We start from the raw sequence: 19709 nt of genomic DNA on the forward strand, positions 1-19709 counted from the left end.
CTACGATTAACCACCCAGGGCGCGTGGGAAATGCGTCAGAAGATCTGGCAATGACGTTTAACAAACTGACAAAGACTTTCAGCGCGATGCGCTCTCGTCCGTGATTGAAACGAATGCGCAGAGTGTCGTAGGGGTGAGAAAGAGCTCATAACTTGCGGCAAGTGGAGGTAGACCCGTCCAGAAATTACTGTACGCTAGTAGCATAAAACATATTACTAGCTTAATTAATAGAACTAGTTGGGAAAAACGAACGATTGATTTTACATGTTTCTGACTATTCGTAATTAATCATGTTCGCTGTGTATTTGTGATAGTAGCGTGTGATACTTTCGCCTGGGAATAGAGTTGGAAGCAAGTGAGTTTGGAGTTGAAAAATATTATTGCCATAGAGGACTACAGTGTTTAACATTTACATTCACACTCATCACTATTTCTATTGTTTCTTTTAGTTATTGTCAAAGTTTCTTTCAATGTTATTCAAATAAAATAAAAAGTGGTTGTCGATCGATTATAGAATTCTTATGCATAGTATGCTGCTACTAGTTGTTCATTTTTGTCTTGCTTATGAAATGAGGTAACATGCTAACTAATAGATAATAATACTGTTTTCACAACGAAACATCCCACACTGTTAGCCTAACATTTTAACAAGCTTTATGCAGGTAGAATAATAATACTTAAATGTAAGATTAGCGAATGGGTTCTTTGCTTGGTTTTAAGTCCTGTCAGGTATTTCACTCAACATATAACTTTGAAAAATATTTCAACATCAAATAGTCTACACCCAAAAATCAAGTACTTAGTAATTTCACGAGTCTCTTCTCCAGAATAAGAGCATAAGATTTCTTCGAAGTCATTTCGTGTATTTTATATGTATAATAAATCATAGCTTCAACAACTGGGAAAATGAAACTAAATGCAAGGATAATTTCAAGAAATAAGAACGGTAAACACCGAGTCTATAACAGGTACCTTAACACTCTACTATTAACCCATTCGCGCTAACAAGTTAGACTCATAGCGTAAAGCTAAAGGCAAAACGAGTGTCTATGAGTCGGCCTCATGTATAAATTTTTAATATAATTTAGACACCTTAATTTCTTAACACTTTAACTATGGAAAGCCTATTTACAGGTTTATAATAGGATTTTCCAGTAGGTATTTATTAATTTATGTATTTCTACACCGCGGAGAATTAGCTACTCATCATTTCCACGCAGTCCATGCTAGCTTCGAACTCTATTACTAGGAAAAGTTCGCTTCAAGCGAAACTCGAACCTCAAAGCTTCATCCTGCTCCCTTCAGATTTTGCCTCGTCAGCCAGGAAGGGACTCGTGTCTCATTCAGACCCAACTCACCTGCTCAAATCCGTAGATCGGGTATCGGGATACAGTAGTCGTTAACGCTAGCCTCGGGGCTGGCGAACGAGAAGAGCCAGAAGAAACGCGGAAGGTCGATGCACGTTTAGGAGCTGCTCGAAACTTTTCTATCTGCGATGCTGCGCGATACCGCTATGTATTCGGTGCAAGTCGCGCGGTGCACGCGCTGGCAGATGAATAGACGAAGGAACGCGCAGCGATTGTACCGCGCTGTCACGACCGAAGGATCCTCGAGGTTATCGTCGATTCAGAGATTGAAGACGAGAGGAACGCGGTCTCGAGGCCAGAACGAATTTCTCCGAGAAAGAGACATCGTTGTCGTTGTTCCCAGTTGTTAGACGCGAAATTGAGATGTCCTGTGCGTGCGTGTTGGTTACTGTGCTTTTGACAAGGGAAACGCAGATGTTGCGTGGCAGGTTTGATGAAATTCTGAAGGAGAATGGAAAATTTCCTGTAGCAATGGCGTAACTCGGAATGCAGTTGTTTTTGAATTGTTTGCATAGAAAGAATGACGATATTATCTGGGTTTTGGAGAATCGTGATTTTTTAGTTGCCACTCTTGCACCAAATGGGCACTTAGAGTCAAACAAGTGCTGAACTTTGAAAAGTAGGTACGCTCAGGTTACTCGTGAGCAGTCAAGAACAATACTCAAAATGAGTACTTGCTTAACGAATCCTGACTACAGTTATTAGCATCTATAAAGAAAACTACTTTCAAGGAATTATATCTGGGTATGTAGGACAAAACGGCATAAATTATACATTTTTTCAGGAAATTGATGCTTAATGTTGTGAATTTGAATTTTTTAATACGGCCTTGTGTTTCATTCATATTCCCATTTTTTAAGGGAAAAATTTCTTTGTTCCGATCTTCTTTTATTAAAACTATAAATTCTGTCCTCTAGACTTTAATTAAGGCGTAAGCCTTACAGAAATTAGTTTTTAAAAAATGTTATTTATGTCGTTTTCCCCAATAACCATGGGTTGCAGGTCTGAAGGAAAAATATACGTTTAAGCAGGTTTTTACAAGAAGGTCCAGATTAAAGTTGAACCAAATCTTTTCCTACTATGAAATTATAATTTCTAGTTATCCATGCGCATGTTTGCTTCTAGGTAGGTGTATTAAAGATCAAACATTATAAAATTTGATTTTCATACTTTTGTTTTGAATATTGCAAATTGAAAGCAAAATTTTAAATTGCAATGATAAAAGAGAAATTAATTTAATTTAATGTTTCTTTATACCTACCCCTATAAAATAAAGATTTTATTTGACACTAAATCTTCTTCTCTAGTCTTCATCAATAGATATAACGATGTGATTTCTCAACCATTTCATAACATTTCATTTTTAAATTGCCCCACCATAGAATCACTCCTTCCAGAGACATGTCACGCGTGCTCCTAATTGCTTCCTCCTCTAGCTCGTCAAAAACTGCCAATATAAAAAGCAACGATTCCTGCGGTTTCCTTGCAAGTCAAAGAGGAACGCCTCTACAGGAACAACTTCTCGGTGCGGTAGGAGGGTCTCAACTTTGCTGTCGTTAACGCTAGTGGAAACCTTTGTACACGCACGAGCGGAACGCAGTGGTTGAAGTTAACTGAAAAAGTTTAAAGGCGACGTCGCCGAGTCGTATATTTGCTGGGCGGCAGGCGTTTACGTCCGATCTAATGGAGGCGAGCGGGGAATAAATTGTGAAGATTTTCAGCCGCGGTCCCGAGGAGAAAGCGTTTGGAAATTTTATCGAAACGCCTTGTCGCGGGACAGACTCGTTTGGCAAAAAGTCAAACCGACGTGGTCCCGTGACTCGACTTTTCGCGACGAGGAGGGCCGAGAGGTTCGCTCAAGACAGGCATTTCGTTCCTGAATTATAAGTTAGCGGGCAAGAAACGGAGGCGACAATTGGCCGATACGAACTTGTCGGCTCGTTCGAGCGTCGCGGTTTCACCGATAAATTCGCGACTACCGAGCGTAAACACATAAAGAAGCGTTCTCGCGTGAGTGAGTTTGCGTCGCGTTCTTTAGGACTTCCCGATCCGCCGATGTTTAAATCTGTGAGGTCTGTTCTAAAAGAGATTGTATTTCTAACAGCTCTCCTTGATTGATTCTTGTTTTTTTCCGATAGAATTAACTGTTTCAAAAGTATTTCAGGTTCTAATCTTAGGTGACTTACCCTGTACATGTATATTACAAGCACTGATATTAATTTATTAGAAGATGACGAAGTTTATTTTGCAATTTTTTAAAAGTAAAAATATTACAGAGGGATGATGTTTGGTATTCTTTTCGGGTATATGGAAAAAAATGTTGAGCTGATGTTGCTAAAATTACTGAAGTCTCTTGTAGAATCTACAAAAGTACTCTGAGAGGCTTGGGTTTAATAGAATCAGTTAGAATCGACTTTGTAGATTTAACTAAGTACCTTTATTAATTTTATAAAGGTCTGTAACAGACTCTACAAAAGTCTACCCCGCTTAAATCTGCTTAGGAGACTTTTGCAAGATTTATATGACTATATTTTTCTGTGTAATCACCTTAGTATTCACTTTTATTTCCCATTAAATTTAATTAACAAATTCCATATACTACTTATATTGTCAACCCTGGCTTGTTGCATCGTTATGTGACTTTATTCCAAATTTAATCATAGTTTTAAAGAACAAACGACTTTACACAACACTCCTATGACTTGCTTTGAAACGGGTATCATCTGTTTTGTCTGCAACCTGTAACAGGAGCAAAACACGAATCAATGATAGAGGAAGTACAGCACAGTTTTTGTAGATTAACTTCTTATCAGTTGAAGCGTCTAATGTCTTACAATAACCATACCTATGTACACTCAACTCAAACAATTCTGGCCTTATCAATACTCTCTATCACTCTCACAGGAGCTACTGAATAAGGGAGAAATATAGAATATCGATGCGACCAGAATCGTTTGAGGTGTCTGTATGTATTTATTTGAGATCTAGAATATAAAATTAACTCTTTTTATTTTAGTATACAGGGTTTTGTTCAGTTAGCAATAATAACAGTATATATAAGAAAAGTATCATACAAGCTATCCTACAAGTAATGTGAATTTTCTCTGAATTTTGCATCTCAAAGCAATGGATGTTTTAAAAACTGTGTGTCAGAAAATTAGTAAAAAATGGCCGAACGTCCTAGAAAATAGACACTCTCGATGAGGTTATAGAAAACTAGTTTCACCTAATATGAATGTTAAAAGAAATTTGCATTACGTATCACATAGATAATTACACACAGAAACACATGAATCGGCGTCAAACAAATGAATAGCGACCATCTAACAAATGAGACAGACGCAAAAATCATATACACATTACGATGAGATATCGTCAGTGGTCCATACTGGCGAGCGTTCTTCGAGCAAACACTGTACCTCTATGTAATACACGCAACTACTGTTTCTGCTAATGATCAGTAGTCGGCAGGTTATCAACTCCTCGTTCGTGAGGAATTCCCTGAGCCCGGAACAGAGCATAATGTCGGTAATAAATCGAAAGAAAACTTTCTCTTAAATTTCGCTTGAGACGAAGCGCGGTCGACTCTGGAAAGCTCGATTATCTCGCTCGAGAGCTTGGGTGGTAGCTCGCGCAAGTCGATGGAGTCACCGACCGTCTGCTCGAACCGTGTCGTACCGTTATGACTAATAATACGGTTTCGTAATCATGTAACCTGCAGTTCGCATGTTTTCGTACAAAATTTCATAACGACCGCCATTAACGTCGCGAGTATCGTAACGAGTGTATGCGAGAGCTGATCGCTCGAGAAAAAGCCAATAATATCGATAATGTGGTGGCGGCAGCAGCCACAGGGGAAAACGAAGCAATTAATTTCACGGTTGTGATTATCTTGTTGCTCGAGATTCGTCGAGACACGCGAGCGTGGAGACAGGACACGCAAAGATGTGCGTTCCCATTCTCTCCAGGCTGCTTCTGGTAGGCGCGTGAATACGAAATGACCGTCCTCTTCTTCCTCGTTCAGCGATTCCCTACGAAGTGTCGCACACTCCCGAGGAAAATGTTTTGCGCCTGACGCCGCTATTATGGTAACGGTACAAGAGATTAGTCACGACAAGCGCGGCCCGCGAATGGTTGTTGCGATTGCTCTTGGGATTTGTTGCCGAAGAATTTTTAGCTGTACCACCCGGACAGAAACATGCTGTCGTCGGTGGAGGACGCTTTGTTCGCGGACACTGCATGCCAAATCGGATCGTGGACCTTGTTTTCCTCTGCGAAGGTGGAGCGGTACGAGGGACGAGCGCGTGATTCGTTTACGAAAGCACCAAGATCGTTAACCCTTTCGTTGTTCAATACAATTTTGAGATATGCTGAAAAATGTTTCAATTTTTTATTATTTAAATTAGCTACGTTTATTATTTTATTCATTTATTATTCAGGAATTATTTATTCAAGTTAAATTATTAATATTTACGATTAAAAAAAAAGTATTGTATTTTCAATAAAAATTCTGTTTTTTAAAAATGATTTCAGTTCGAAGGCACAAAAATACGGACAAGCACCCTATCTTAACAGTAAATGTAGATAATCAAAGTTCGGTTACTCGAGGTTTCACTATATTAAAAAATATCAAGATTACTCCGATTCTATATCCAAGCAAGTCCAAGCACACGTGCATTTAGCAGCAAAGTAGTATGTATGCCTAGAATCAATTTCACCGAGGGTGACGCGTGAGAAAGCTCGAACCGCGTGCGTGTGGAATAAAATTGATTATATGGAGTTGGGAGACTCGCGAGGAGTGTATAACTGTAACAGGTCGCGTTGTCAGCGTTTCTTGGTCGATTTGTTCCTACTTTATGGCCTACAGTGGTGAGTGTCGCCTTCTCGATAAGCCAAGCAAAACGCAGACTTTTTCCAAATTGTGAAACCGCGTTTGACCCACATGTGCGACGTGGTGGGCTTTCAAGCCGATACTTACGACACTGTGCAACGTGATCCGCGAGAGTTGCATGCGAGTGGTTCGCTCTTTTTTATTTTTCTTTTCTTTCCTCGTTATTGTCTCCACCTTTACGGGGGAAAACCACTGTGATGGTTAAAAATAAAAGCTATTTTCAAAATTTTATTTTTGCGAGCAAGTTTAAAGTTGTTTCTGAAAAGCTTGTAACGCTTTCAAGAAGTTCATTTCTTGAGCTACTTTTTTAAAAAATCTCATATAAAAATATTAATTATTGTAGTCATAGTGGAAACTAGCGTGAAAGGTCTCCAAAAATTAATTGAAAACGGGTTGACGTGTAACTTGTCATTATAAATTCTGAAATGAGACACCATGTAAGAGAGTATCATGACAGTATCAATTTGAGTTGTACGAATTTCAAAAAAGAAGAATTCTAAAGAGGAAATATCGAAAAGGTGTGGACAAATCAGCATTTCTTTTAACATTATGTAGGAACTAATTGTTCGATCGAACATTCCGTACTTGCAATTGCAGAGAATAGTACTAGGAACAATCACCTAAAATTTGAAATAAATTGATCGAAAATTAACTGAGTTATTGATCATTCCAATTTCAGATCAACGCTCTGTACTAAAGATTCTAGATCCATATTTGATAAGCGTAAAAAGTTCTGAAGGTGTCGAACATCTGTTCATATATATATCATCATGTTTCAATGCATTCACAAATTACATGTCACCGAATTTTTGATGGTCTAGACTTGCTCGAACCCACACTTTTCATTTCTTCTTTCTTTTAACATTGATAACGATAAATGCCGCAGCTGCAAGCAGCAAGTCTTCAGCCATCATTTACAGCTCATAACAAACTGTCTTGCACGTAGACAACTTGTAGGCAACAAAAGTAGCCTAAAAAATCCAAATGTTCCTTGGATTGTGTTGCTCCAGTGTGGACAAAAAGTTTCCATAAGTTACAGTTAGTTGGAAACCTTTTGGAACATGCAATAACAAGAAACGACAAAATGTTGCCCCTGGTTGCCTCAGTGTAGCCACACCTTAATATATTAACAAAGTCAGATATTGAAGTAGTAAAGCAGTGTACATTGTAACGTGCACCAGCTCTGAAAGGATTAAAGGATCATTTATGAAACTCCATCTATTAGAAAGAAGTAAAAAAGATGTTTAATATTTTCACTTCCTCATAGTAGTTTCACCCCTTAAGTTTGCACGATATAACATGGCGTCTACGTGTCTTACATTACCATATCACATATGCCGCGACACGGCTACTCGCGCGAGCGTTGGACACCGATTAAGCGATTTCCGAGAACCTGGCAGAACGCGCCAGGAACAAGATTCTTCTTCGAGAACATGTATATGTCGGAAGAACTTTGCAACACCGTGAAATTTCGAAATCAGACATTACGCGACGCGCAGGCGCCGCCTATCCCAAGTGAAACGCACTTTTAATCGAAACATTACATTTTTGTTTCAGGATACATAAACTGCAATGCCAGCACACTGCAATCCCTCGCGCAGTTACATGGTGAGTGAAAACTACTCGTCGATTTGTACCTTTCTTTTCCCTCTTTATCCCTTCCTTTGTCTCGCGAGACACTCGCAGCCGGACACGCTGACGGAAGATCCGCCTCGAGAGAACAGCGACGCAGGCTCGATTGAAATTTATGCTTGCGCAATTCCCTTGCAACAGCTTCGTCGTATACCTTTCCGACGGCAATAGGGAAACGCTGCGCTGTGTCGTCTCGCGTCGTGGCCTTCCTGCGTAACTGCGCTCACAATTTCCTCTTTCTTCGTCGCAATCGTTGCGAGATTGATCATCAGACGGCTGTCGGTTGCCTACTAATGAGCAGACGTTCAATTTTGTCGTGCGTCAGTCTACTCTAATTTGTTGGCCGTAAGAGCACGTGTTGTTTATGTTATCTCTGTTCAGTTTTGTTGCCCGTGGAAAATCGCTAAGTGGAATTGAAGTTTGAATTATTTCATTCCACGGAGGTACAGAAGGGTGCTCCATTGTGCACTGCGATATTGTGAATTCTATTATTACATGTTACGCGTAAAATTTCATTTTATGCGTTTATGTAATGAAAATATTTGCTGAAGTGTTTTATACAAGCTGTAATTAAAGTTTATTAGCATTTTGTTTCATTTTTACTTCGTAAACGATGTTCTTAAACGGTAAACGTGGATTATGAATTATCGGTAGTTTTCAATGGATAAAAGTTTGAATAAAATGTAAAGAAATTCATATTACCTTTTTAAACATTCTATGTAAAGATTATAAAAACCTTTTTAATTAGAGAAAATATTAGATACTTATTAGCATTCAAAGATCTTATACCTTTTGGATATGTATACTTATACCTTCGGAACTAGCTCTCATAAAAAGAATCCATGTTTATGGAAAAATAGTTAATTATTATCTTACGCTTTAAATTTAGGGTGGTATTTAATGTTAACATAGAAATCAGTACCTAATAAGAGTTGATAAGTATAAAAAAGAATAACTATGTCGTAATTAACAGATAAATAATATAGTCTCACTAGTATAATTTCGAGTTTGGCGCGTAGCTTTCAATAATGTGCATCATAGCCGCAGCGCATCCTAGAGCTATGCTTATCTTTCTAGCCGCAAAGTAGTTGAAATATAAATTACTTTTCACATATTTAGTCATTTACCTAGGTTATCTTTTCCAGTTTTCCACTCATAATTACATCTTGAATTTTGCATGCCAGTTCTTAATTCTGGGTCTGTTTCATTATATTTTTGTTGCCTTTGCACGAGAAAAACGCTTTCGATCCAGTTCTATTCCACTGAAACTACAAATTCTATCGTGTAAAGTACAGAGATAACGTATGATCTCAATTTCTGAAAATTTGATCTACGTTGCTTCACCCTGTAGCTACAAACTTTCTACAAACATTTTCAATGGCGTGAAACATCTATAAACTAAAGTTTGATCTAAGTTGGAACCCAGCAACGTTTGTTTGTTCCTCGAAACTTCACCTCCAGTTCGCTTCTACCGTTTCCTTTTCTACCCCCATCATCCTGCAACCTTACTGTGACTTTTACTTAAAATTCTTGGCTCAAAAGAGTCGGAGAGCGACCCTGGGTTCGTGTGCTCGCATTAAAATTGCAAAAGACTCGAGGCAGTCGGGGCTGCGTAGCTCGATAAAAAGGTATTGACGAAAGACGCGCAACCGTTATCTCGAGGAAGAGACGTCCACCGAGATTTTCACGGAGGCTAGACGATAGTCTCTACGAGGAATTTTCTATCCGTAACTGGTGCCTGCGCATAGTAGTAGGCTGAAATGACGAGAGCATGCGCCAAGTCGCGCGCGTGACAGACATACACGTAATCGTACGCGTGACAGACACGCATCGAATCCTCTACTGATGGGACGATTGTCTATAGAGAATCTTGGAGCGTGAAACGCCAAGCGTATACACGCGAGAACCGTTTCGTAACGTGGACTCCGTAGCGAAGAGCTCCACCTCCTTCTGCATTAGCAAGTCAGGTCAATCTTCATCTCGATCGGAAGCATTGCTGTTTGTTGCCGACTTTACGATTACAATTTTTGTGTCTTGATTAGACAAGAAAGATAGAATCGTTTTAACCCTAACACGACACTGTTCTATATTTCGATGTAAGGAATACAGTGGAGTTGCGAGCAATTTAAATAAAAATTTGAATAGGTATTTAAAATAGCATTTATTGTTTTCGAAAAATCTTTTTCTATTTTTCTTTGGCCATCTTAAGAGAAAATAGTTGTCTAGTCTAATTTCTGTTTACAGAAAGAAACAAAATTTTTAAGTTATTTTGAAGCGTATTCTAAATAAATTTACAAGTTGAAAATTTTGTGGGGTCGTTAGCGACCCCAGGACATTGTTCTAGGTTTCACAGTCCGCTGATGAAGATGGGTTTATTCTTAGCTGCATTCTTATCTGTTATTGTCACATGAGATGACTCAGATTGAGAAGCGTTACAGGTGTTACATATGGCACATAATGACATGAAATACTATACAAAATATATTAAATGTTTACAATATATTGGTAAATTGTATACAATCAATGAGCCAAATATTTTGTGCGAAGATAGTGCAGATATATAGGTAATAAGCAGTAGGTTTAGTGTAGGCTTGGGTATAATTAAAATAAAACATTTGAAAATTCATTATTTAAATAGTATAGTATCTAGTTTAGCTAGATGTTATTTTGAAGTAATAATGCATTAGTTTTCTTGATCATGAAAAAGATGTTTGTCTAGATAATTTTATCATTTGACTATCAAATAAACTAGTTTTTACTTCATTTTTTACCTTGTATTTGAATAAATTAAAAATTTATACTAAGGTAGATATAAATATGTGTAATTCAATATATGGATAAAAAGTTGCCAATGATCAGTCTCTGACATCTCTAAATAAACATATTCAGTGTGGGTAAAAAACAGCCTAGTTCTGTCATTCATCGCGTTATCATCAAGATTCTACAATCTACATATACAGGGTGATCAGTTTAATTGGAAACCCTCCAAGTGTTGGCAGCATTTACTGTACATGCTGTTAGCATTGTAAGCGCCGTCAACACTCATTAGTGGGTTTCTAGTTAAACTGATCACCCTCTATAGAGATAGTGATATTTGGCGACTTTAAAGATTTGAAAAAATGCGACAAGAAAATTTAGTTTTGTCATTTTAAGAATTTCTTATCTGGTAGATGAGCTTGCAGTCGAAGAGCTCGCTTGCAAAATGTGCCTGAACTTCGCAGGAATGTTTCGTGCTCGTTCGAGTGATCGGTGTAAATAAGCTAGCGTATGCCCGCTAACGACACCGCGAAGCCTCTGACCTTTACGCACTCGTCAATCTGTAAATTACATTATGCCACTGTACGCAGTCGTGTCCGCGACTTGTGCTCGGTTCATCCGTTTCAAAGCGTTTCTACGCTGATATGCATGCATGTACCTGCTCGAGTACTCGTTCAGCAGACAGCTCAGCCTTGCTGCTGTACCTATCAACCTATGTACTATCAGTGTGTGAACAAGTGATTTAGTGAGGGGAATATGTAAAGGTAGTGCAAAAAGGAACAAGATGATCTGTGTTTGCTTAAGGAGATAGTATAGAATGACGACATGACAAGAGGACATTTTACGAAGTTCCTTTTTTTTAAATTAGGAATTTCTGGGATTAGACTTCTGGGTACTTAGAATAATATGTAGTTATTGGATTAAAATTTGTATATTGGTTTCAAGTTAGTATGAATTTCTTTGATAGGTAAAAGAAGTGTGGAATACGGAAATGGTGAAAACCTAGAATTTCAGAAAAATTGTGGATTATGTCAAATTATAAGTTTTCAATTTCTTCAGATTGATTTATTCTTCTTTTTAACTAAAATGATATAAAGAATATTCATTGAATACAACTTATTGTAATTTTGAAATTTCAGAAGTTTAGAATTCTGAAAGTATAATAAATATAGCTACTATAAGGTCTAAAAAATATTCGTAATATTTTGCACAAAATTCATGAGACGTTCCAATATTTCGCTCATTGTCAGTACATTCAAAACAGTATAGGGGTATAAAACAAAACCATTTGTTCTTAAAATTGTCCCCACTAATTCAAATCGATTGCTTTCCAACCCCAAGAGTAAACAAAAGAACCTCGGTTAAAATCTTAATCCCTTAACCTTAACGCACAAGGTCTTTTCTCTATATCACTTAAAAATAATTAATACTTCTTTTTACATAAAACTATAATTTACACAGTAACTATAACTGACACGTGAATAGCAAAATCTTTGTTTTTATCGTTATTGTTTTATTGCATCGCATTTTCCGTGTTTTTTCTACAATCTATATGCATAGCTATGTTATATTAGATACAATATAAAGTATCTTTCCTTGTAGTGCCAATGTCACACACTCGAGTGACAATGCACTAATTTACATATCACATAGTAGTCATTCAAACGCAATACACGTGAAAGACCAAAGATCTGATATTCCACGTTATTCCAGGGTATTCAAACGAGTTGCAAATTAATCTCCGATCGACCGGTTGGCCACGTGTTCGTGCATGCACGTGTTGTGCTTCGTATTGTCGCGTGATACCTGCTGTTGAAAAAAGACATAGTCACGCGTGGAAGTTTCAGAAAACAAAGTCGCGCGCATGTCATATGTATTCAGCGAATGCAGATTCTGTTTGTACTGCAGCTGATAAGACAAGGAAGTACATTAATTAGACAGTCGAGGGTGGAGAGCTCATCCAAGTCCCTCCCAGGTTCTACCTCCCACGCAACTTCCCGCAGATCCTCGACACCTCGAGAGATGTTCATTATTCATAGGGGATATCGTTGCTCGACCAATCTCGATTGAGTCTCGAACGTTTCGAAGGAAACCATTTTGCATCTAGTTTCTTAAATAAAAGAGGGACAGTAGGCAAATGGACTGAAAAAATAGATTTTATAAATTTTTACGAGTTTGAGAAGTTTAGTCTTTTTGTATTCAAATTTGATTATTATAATAGTTTAGGTTCTGACTCTTTTGTTATGTAGACACTGCGTGAATTGACATTAAAATTGCTTTTTTCTGTGAGCTATATTTCTTTTTTATTTTTAAGTAGTATCATTTTTTAAATTAGAGTCTAGGAGAAGTCTTAAAATGTGAAACTTGGCTAATTTATGAAGGTATTGATAAGAAATTATTCATAAATTGAGAGCAATGGAGGCGATGGCAACTATTATATGAGTACATAAGAATATGACTAAAAACAATTTTGCTACTTAAAGATTACTTAAACAGCACTTTTTTTAGGTTCTCAATATTCTTCGTGTGATTGTACGATTGAGTAACAATTGATTATGTGATTATACATCGATATGTCACTTACTCCTTTATTAATAAAAGTTTGACTACTCTATCGTAGTTTTCTTAAAAGACATGAAGAAATAATATTGTTAATATAACAGTATAGGTTGTATCTGAGGATTTGTGTCCCGAATACCGAATATCTTTGTATAAATTTTGTGCAGCAGTTAAATAAATAAGGACTAAAATTCTAATATATTGAGATTTAGAACTAGGAACTGCTAGTTCTTGTCGAGGTTTTATTTGGCTGTCTGTGATTTTGTGGTGTCACATAAATTTACTTTAACGCGGAAGCTACCTATATTGTTTTTCTCATATTCACTACTTCTGTCATTTACATAATTGTTATTATGTAACAGTGATGATGTAATTATTTTTAATGGTTAGAAAATATTTTGGGGCATACGTACAATGGTTTGTAAGTTTTTCGTAAGAAAGAAAATGAGATAATGTTTATACAAATATTCTTTCGCAAGAAAATAACTGTATAAATTTTATGAATTCTATGGATTCAGAATAATTTCAGCTCATTTAATTTTCCTCGTACAGCTATGAATAAACCATGAATATGTTCCATAGCATACATAAAAAGCATCTAAAATCAATTTTAATCGTTTGTACTAGCATTTATCTAAAGTCATATTGTTGATAGCGTATTATAATATAATATTCTACAGATACTATATACATATTCCTATTTTACTATCAATTGCTTATCGCTTATCTCATGGAGAAGTAGTATAGGAGTAGTATCGAGGATATAGCAGTATCCAAAATTACTAAATAATTTTAGGAAGACCAAATGATCTGAACATGCTACCTTCTATTAATAATGATATTACCTTATGTTACCTACCTTTTATCTTACATCTTTCCCTTATCTTATAGGGTATAAAGGAGGGTATATGTATATATAGCAATATTGGAAGTTATTAAGTAATTCCGTGGCTGTAACGGCACGTACACGTGGATAGTTGCTTCACGAGTTAGTATATAATAAATTGGAAAGTTTAACATAGAAGGTACACTACTAGTCAGAAGTTCAGAATCAGATATCGGAAATATTGATAATCCTTACTAATCCATATAGAAACATATTTTTTATTTTAATATTTTCAATAATAATTATACTCTTTTCTAATTCACTACAGCAGCATAAGTGAACCCATAGAGTTCCATTTTTTTTATGTGTCATTATCAAATACACAATACTGTGTACTGTATACAAAATGTTAGATAATTAAACTAGAGTCACCGACCACAATCTTCTTCCACCCAGAATTCAATTTAGCACCAATACGTTATCGAACATCCATCGAGCAACTATTTCAGTTACAGGATAATACCGTAACCATTACCATAACGTTCGATGGTTGGTAATTTTCGAGCGATGGTTAGTCGTCGCAGTAAAACGCATCGAAGCCAAGGCGCTAGGTTTTCCTTGTCCCACATTCCCAGCATCCTTGGTAAAGTTTTGCGACGTCGATGTTCCCCGATCCTAGGATGAATGTACTTGCTCGTTAGACAGTCGCTAACGCGTTGGAAATCATTTGCCAATCGGTATCGCAAATTAGGACGCACTTCTGTTTCGCATTCTGCTTTTCCAGCTTGGAGGAAAGAAAGGTATAGAAGAAACATTTTTTTGCTTCGACTTATCTTTTTCTTTGCAGGATAATTTGTGCAAGATCAGTTCTACCAACGTATTAGAATTAAATTTATACAGCACTGGTATGTGCCTGGATATGTGTATGTATAGACATACTGATACGATCAGTGATACCAATTTCACCTGTCAGTTTTTTAACAGGTTTGTTTGTATTTATGTATTGAAACAAGGTTGAAATTGTTAACAAATCGTCGTATTGATCTTGTACAAATTGTCCTCAGAAAAACTGCAAATACTCCATCTATATCTCTCTTTCCTCCAAGCTTTCATGTCACTTTGTTTATAGATTTTATAAAGGATGCTTGATGACAAGTGAAGGAAAATTAACGAAGGTAGCTTGACTACAGTAAAATCAGCTTCACTAAATCTACAAAATCGATCTTTACTGATTCTATAAACCTCAAACCTGTTAGAGTACTTTAGTAAATTCTACAAGAGACTCCAATGACTTCAACTTAATATTATTTTCCATGTACCCAAAGAGACTACCCAATAACTTCGTCACTTTACCCTACTTTTCTTTCAAAAAATTGCAAAATAAAACTGATACATAATACATATATAAACTTTTCATCCACTAGTTAAAAAAAAAAAAATTCTAAAAACGTTTCTGATTTCTCGTCGCTTCAGGGTAGTGTCCCCCTTAAACTTCCCCAAGCATTCGACGTCGTTCTTCAATAGAATAACAATCTGCTCCAAGAATCAGCGGTAGGGAATGTTAGAAAGTCAGAGAAGCAGAGTATCGTGGCACAATTGAAATTCCCTTCCACGGAGATCTCGTGTACCGAGAAGAGCGTGTCGAAGAGATTCGCCGAGAAGCGGACAGGTGACATATCCTCGCGAGGCATTCTATTATCCCCTAGATCCTCTCTGCCCCCTCTGTATCTTTCGCTGTGCGCCCGAGCGCGGGACTCGTTTCCGCGAGAGCCGTGGAACCGCTGGCTCTTTGACCAATTAAAATCAACGATTATTACCGAGGAGTTTGTCGCATCGCGGCGCGGCGCAATTAAAGGTAATTGCGGCGCGGGCTCCACTCGCGTCGCGGATCACGCGACATCGTCGCAGGTTACTTTTACCAAGGCGACGAGAGCGGGGTCCCTAAGTGGCATCCGAGCAGCATCCGAGTGCCACCTGGATTAACGTGGCCGTGCGTGCGCGAACCGACGACCGAGCGCGTGCTCTCCTTCTCAATTGTTCTCGCGTTTCTGTGCCTCGGCCGCTCCTTTAACGCGTGTACTCGGTGTCGAGCACGAAAGCGGGTCGACGTGCGCTGCGAGGTGCTCGATAGCGATGCATGGCGAGCATGGGACACGTGTGGACTAATTTCAGCGCTCTGGTACAGAGTTATGGTAGGTGAAATTATAGGTGCTGTTGAGAGAGCAAGTTGAGGGATGGGGAGCGTTAGGTGGAAATGATTTGTCTCAAAGAGATGCTTAGAATGTATGGCGTGGGATAGAGTCTGAAGTTAAATTGAGTGACTTTAGGACCTGAAAGGTGGAGGAGAAATTCTGTTTTGATGTACGTAATTGCAGGTACTCGTGGTGCAGTAGTGCTGTCAGATGCTAGTATAATAGTGCTTGTCAGAGAATAAGTAAAACTGGTTGTTCTAATCTAAATAATATATTTAAAATATAGCCAATATAGCAATGAGCTTATGAATAAATACTATGCCTCATAATCGTTTTGTTACTCTGTAAGATTTTTGTTACTCCAATAAAACACGTCATACACTGCGATTCAAGTCTTTGAATCATTAGAGCTTCAAATTTTCAAATCTTTAAAGGTTTCAAATATTTAAATATTCAAATTTTCAAGTCTTTAAGTATACAAATATTCAAAAATACAAAAATTCGAATTTTCAAAAATTGAAATATTTGGATTTATAAAATTTTCAATCTAAATTTTCAAAGTCAAAAAAAATGCATGAACTCGTAACTGGCAGTGTTACCTCGTGCTTTCATTGTTTTCCGAGTCTATGATATCGTAATTAACTCCGAAATATGTCATTGTGCATATGTCTATTGTCTATAGTATTACGAAGGAATATTAACATATGCTGAAGAAAGCCAAGAATATAATTTAATGTATTGTAACACGTGTAGTAATATGTTAGGAGATATAATGTTGTAACTAGATATTTAAAACAAACATAAACATTTCAACCTTTATATGACATAACAAAATGTTACAGGAACCTACCAATATTCTTCAAGTTTAGTGTTCCATTTTTTATCACAAACTAATAATTAATTAGAATACTTTTTAGAATATGCTAAACGTAAAATATATCTATCATACGCTCTAGTAATACATTTGAAATATTTGCACCCAGCAAAGTTGATAATTTCTACTTCTAAAAGTTTCATGTGGCATCGATCACTGCAATTTAGTCTTCTCATTATTTTAAGATGGTACAAAAAGTGAGCCAATACGTATAAGCAATATAATTAAACTTGATCAAACGCACGAATTTATTCGTGTAAGTTTTATGCTATTTACAAATGAAGTCAGCAGTAGATATGTAAGCTGAGCATAACACTATGTATGATGTACATGTACACATAGCTATATATATCATTTTTCTATTGTAAACTCCACTATGCATAAAGTAACCTTTCAGCACATTTTCCATATAAGGCTCTAGAATTCTTCCAAACGTAAGAAAAATATGCAAATAACGCAGGGAGTAGAGACGTAAAAATTTATAAGGGTCGAGGAAAAGAGGACTATAGAAAAAAGTGCAAAAGGAAGAAGACAAGAGCTACAATAGACAATTTTATGATTAGGAATAAGGGTATGATGTGGGGTATGTATACCTCGTATACCACAGTAAATGTGATTCATACATACATGAAAACTAGATGTATCTGTTATTCATGGGTACATGGGGAAACTGGGGATCTGAACTGACAACCGTGCCAGCGTATAATAGCACCGACAAAGGAAGCATCTGACATATCCCCTCTTGATTTTTACGGATTTTGACAGAGTCATAATGCGAATACAAATCCCTATTATTGCTTGTCGTGTATTAGATGTAACTGTTGGTAATTTTAGTGGTAGAAGTTTTATCCTGCGTATAAAATGATGACAAAGTTTGTGTATCACGTTTATGCAAATAATTAAAAAATTAAAGAAATATACTTAATATTTACTTAAAAATATTTTCAACATTTTGTACTTTTAATAGATGATTACAAGTAGGTAATTAGAAGTAATAAAGCAATATTCTATTATTAATGTTATTTATAATATTCTGCTATTAAGAGTGTTATCACTCTGCAATGAAAAGATTCACATATGTTAGCAAAGTGAGTGCAGTATAAAATTAACCAGAGTTCTTTCCCTATTAAGATAACAACTAGACAATGTACCTAATTGTAAAACATCATCTAATATTGTATGTTCCTAATTCAGTGTTAACACTTCACGATTTATTGGTCTATAAATTTAAAACACCTCGCACACAAAAAGAACAAAATCGAAATAATGACACCTCGAGAATTGTTAAGTTTCTACAACCTATTACAACCTTTTCACAATACAGATTTAAAACTCACTAACGAATTTCTAATGAAAGACACGTCTCTGAGAATAACTCATGCTACTAATCACTTTGATCACTGCTAAAGATGTAATTAACAGTATAGGTATATGTAGCAAGCAAAACCTGTTTGTTCTACATTCTACGTAATTGCTAGTTACAGTGAATATAGCAACATAGTTATATAGCAACTTAACGAAGGAAACATCGTATTTTACAAACAGTACAAAGAACATAAAATTTAACTATCACTTTGCGAATCCACTTAAAAATCCTAGAACATCCTAAAAGTTTCCTCGTGAAAGTCGTGCATCAAACTTTACTCTATTCTCCTCTTTGGAACATTATTCAAACTGTTCGGTGAACCTCGAGTACTGCACGTGAACCTTACATATGCACACACGTAGGCATAATTACTTGACGTTTATCGGTCGAATCGGCTGATGGACAAAAAAGAACACGAACATTTCTGGAAAACAGTGCATTCACGAATGCTCGTTGTCGCCTGCAAATTGCAAACATGCTCTGTGATAAGAATCGAAGAAGCGAGGGGTTCAAAAGATCGTGTGAACCAGAATTAAATGATCGCGCGTGCCCCAGTCCGCGCTCGCGTTTGTGTCTGATTGTCTCGTTCCACCGTCGTTGATATCACGTCCATCTAATATATCGAAGGATAGTAAGCGAGAAGCGGACTCTGTTCTCGTATTTCGATCGGTTCGAATCGATACGCGGTAACGGTACACCTGGCTTGGCTGTTTGCACGCTCGTCCTGCCAACCGTGTGGTACGCTTCCACACTGTGCTGATGTACAGTGAATGTTGCTCCGAACCGAAGGCCTCAGAAACACCTCCATGTTACCGTCATATTCGCTAACTGACAGGGAGCAGTGTCTACTGTTCAGCAGTCATCGCTAGTAACAGCGATTCGAATCTCAACTTCGAAGGGTTTCGCAGTGTTTCAAGATTGTGAAGATTCGAATTACTTCGAACATGATTTACATGATTCGATACATTCGAAACTTAAGTCTTGAGTTTTGAAAGACAACTCGAATTTTTCAAACTTTCTTCAATTTATGTTACTACTGCTTAGAGAAAAATACGTGTTTGGGATGCTTATAAGATACTGAGTTATTATACAGGTTTCATGGTCTGTTGAATTTCTGTAAACTTTTGGAACTATTGAGGCTTTCGGGACACCAAAACTTCTAAGAGATTCCAGACTGAAGATCTATTAGAATTCGAGATTCAGGACTTATCAAGACTTTCAGGACTTGGAAGCTCTGAAACATGT

General features: G+C 37.1%; 1 protein-coding gene across 1 annotated transcript in view; it reads left to right on the forward strand.

The window, feature by feature from the left end:
• Orb2 (cytoplasmic polyadenylation element-binding protein orb2) overlaps nt 1-19709 on the forward strand; it is a 146528-nt gene that overhangs the window by 85419 nt on the left and 41400 nt on the right. The window contains exon 3 of the mRNA XM_076393431.1: nt 7816-7866. Coding sequence (XP_076249546.1) covers nt 7816-7866 — 51 coding nt within the window. The remainder of the gene's footprint in view (nt 1-7815; nt 7867-19709) is intronic.

Source organism: Calliopsis andreniformis, chromosome 3, assembly GCF_051401765.1.
Source record: "Calliopsis andreniformis isolate RMS-2024a chromosome 3, iyCalAndr_principal, whole genome shotgun sequence".
NCBI lineage: Eukaryota > Metazoa > Arthropoda > Insecta > Hymenoptera > Andrenidae > Calliopsis > Calliopsis andreniformis.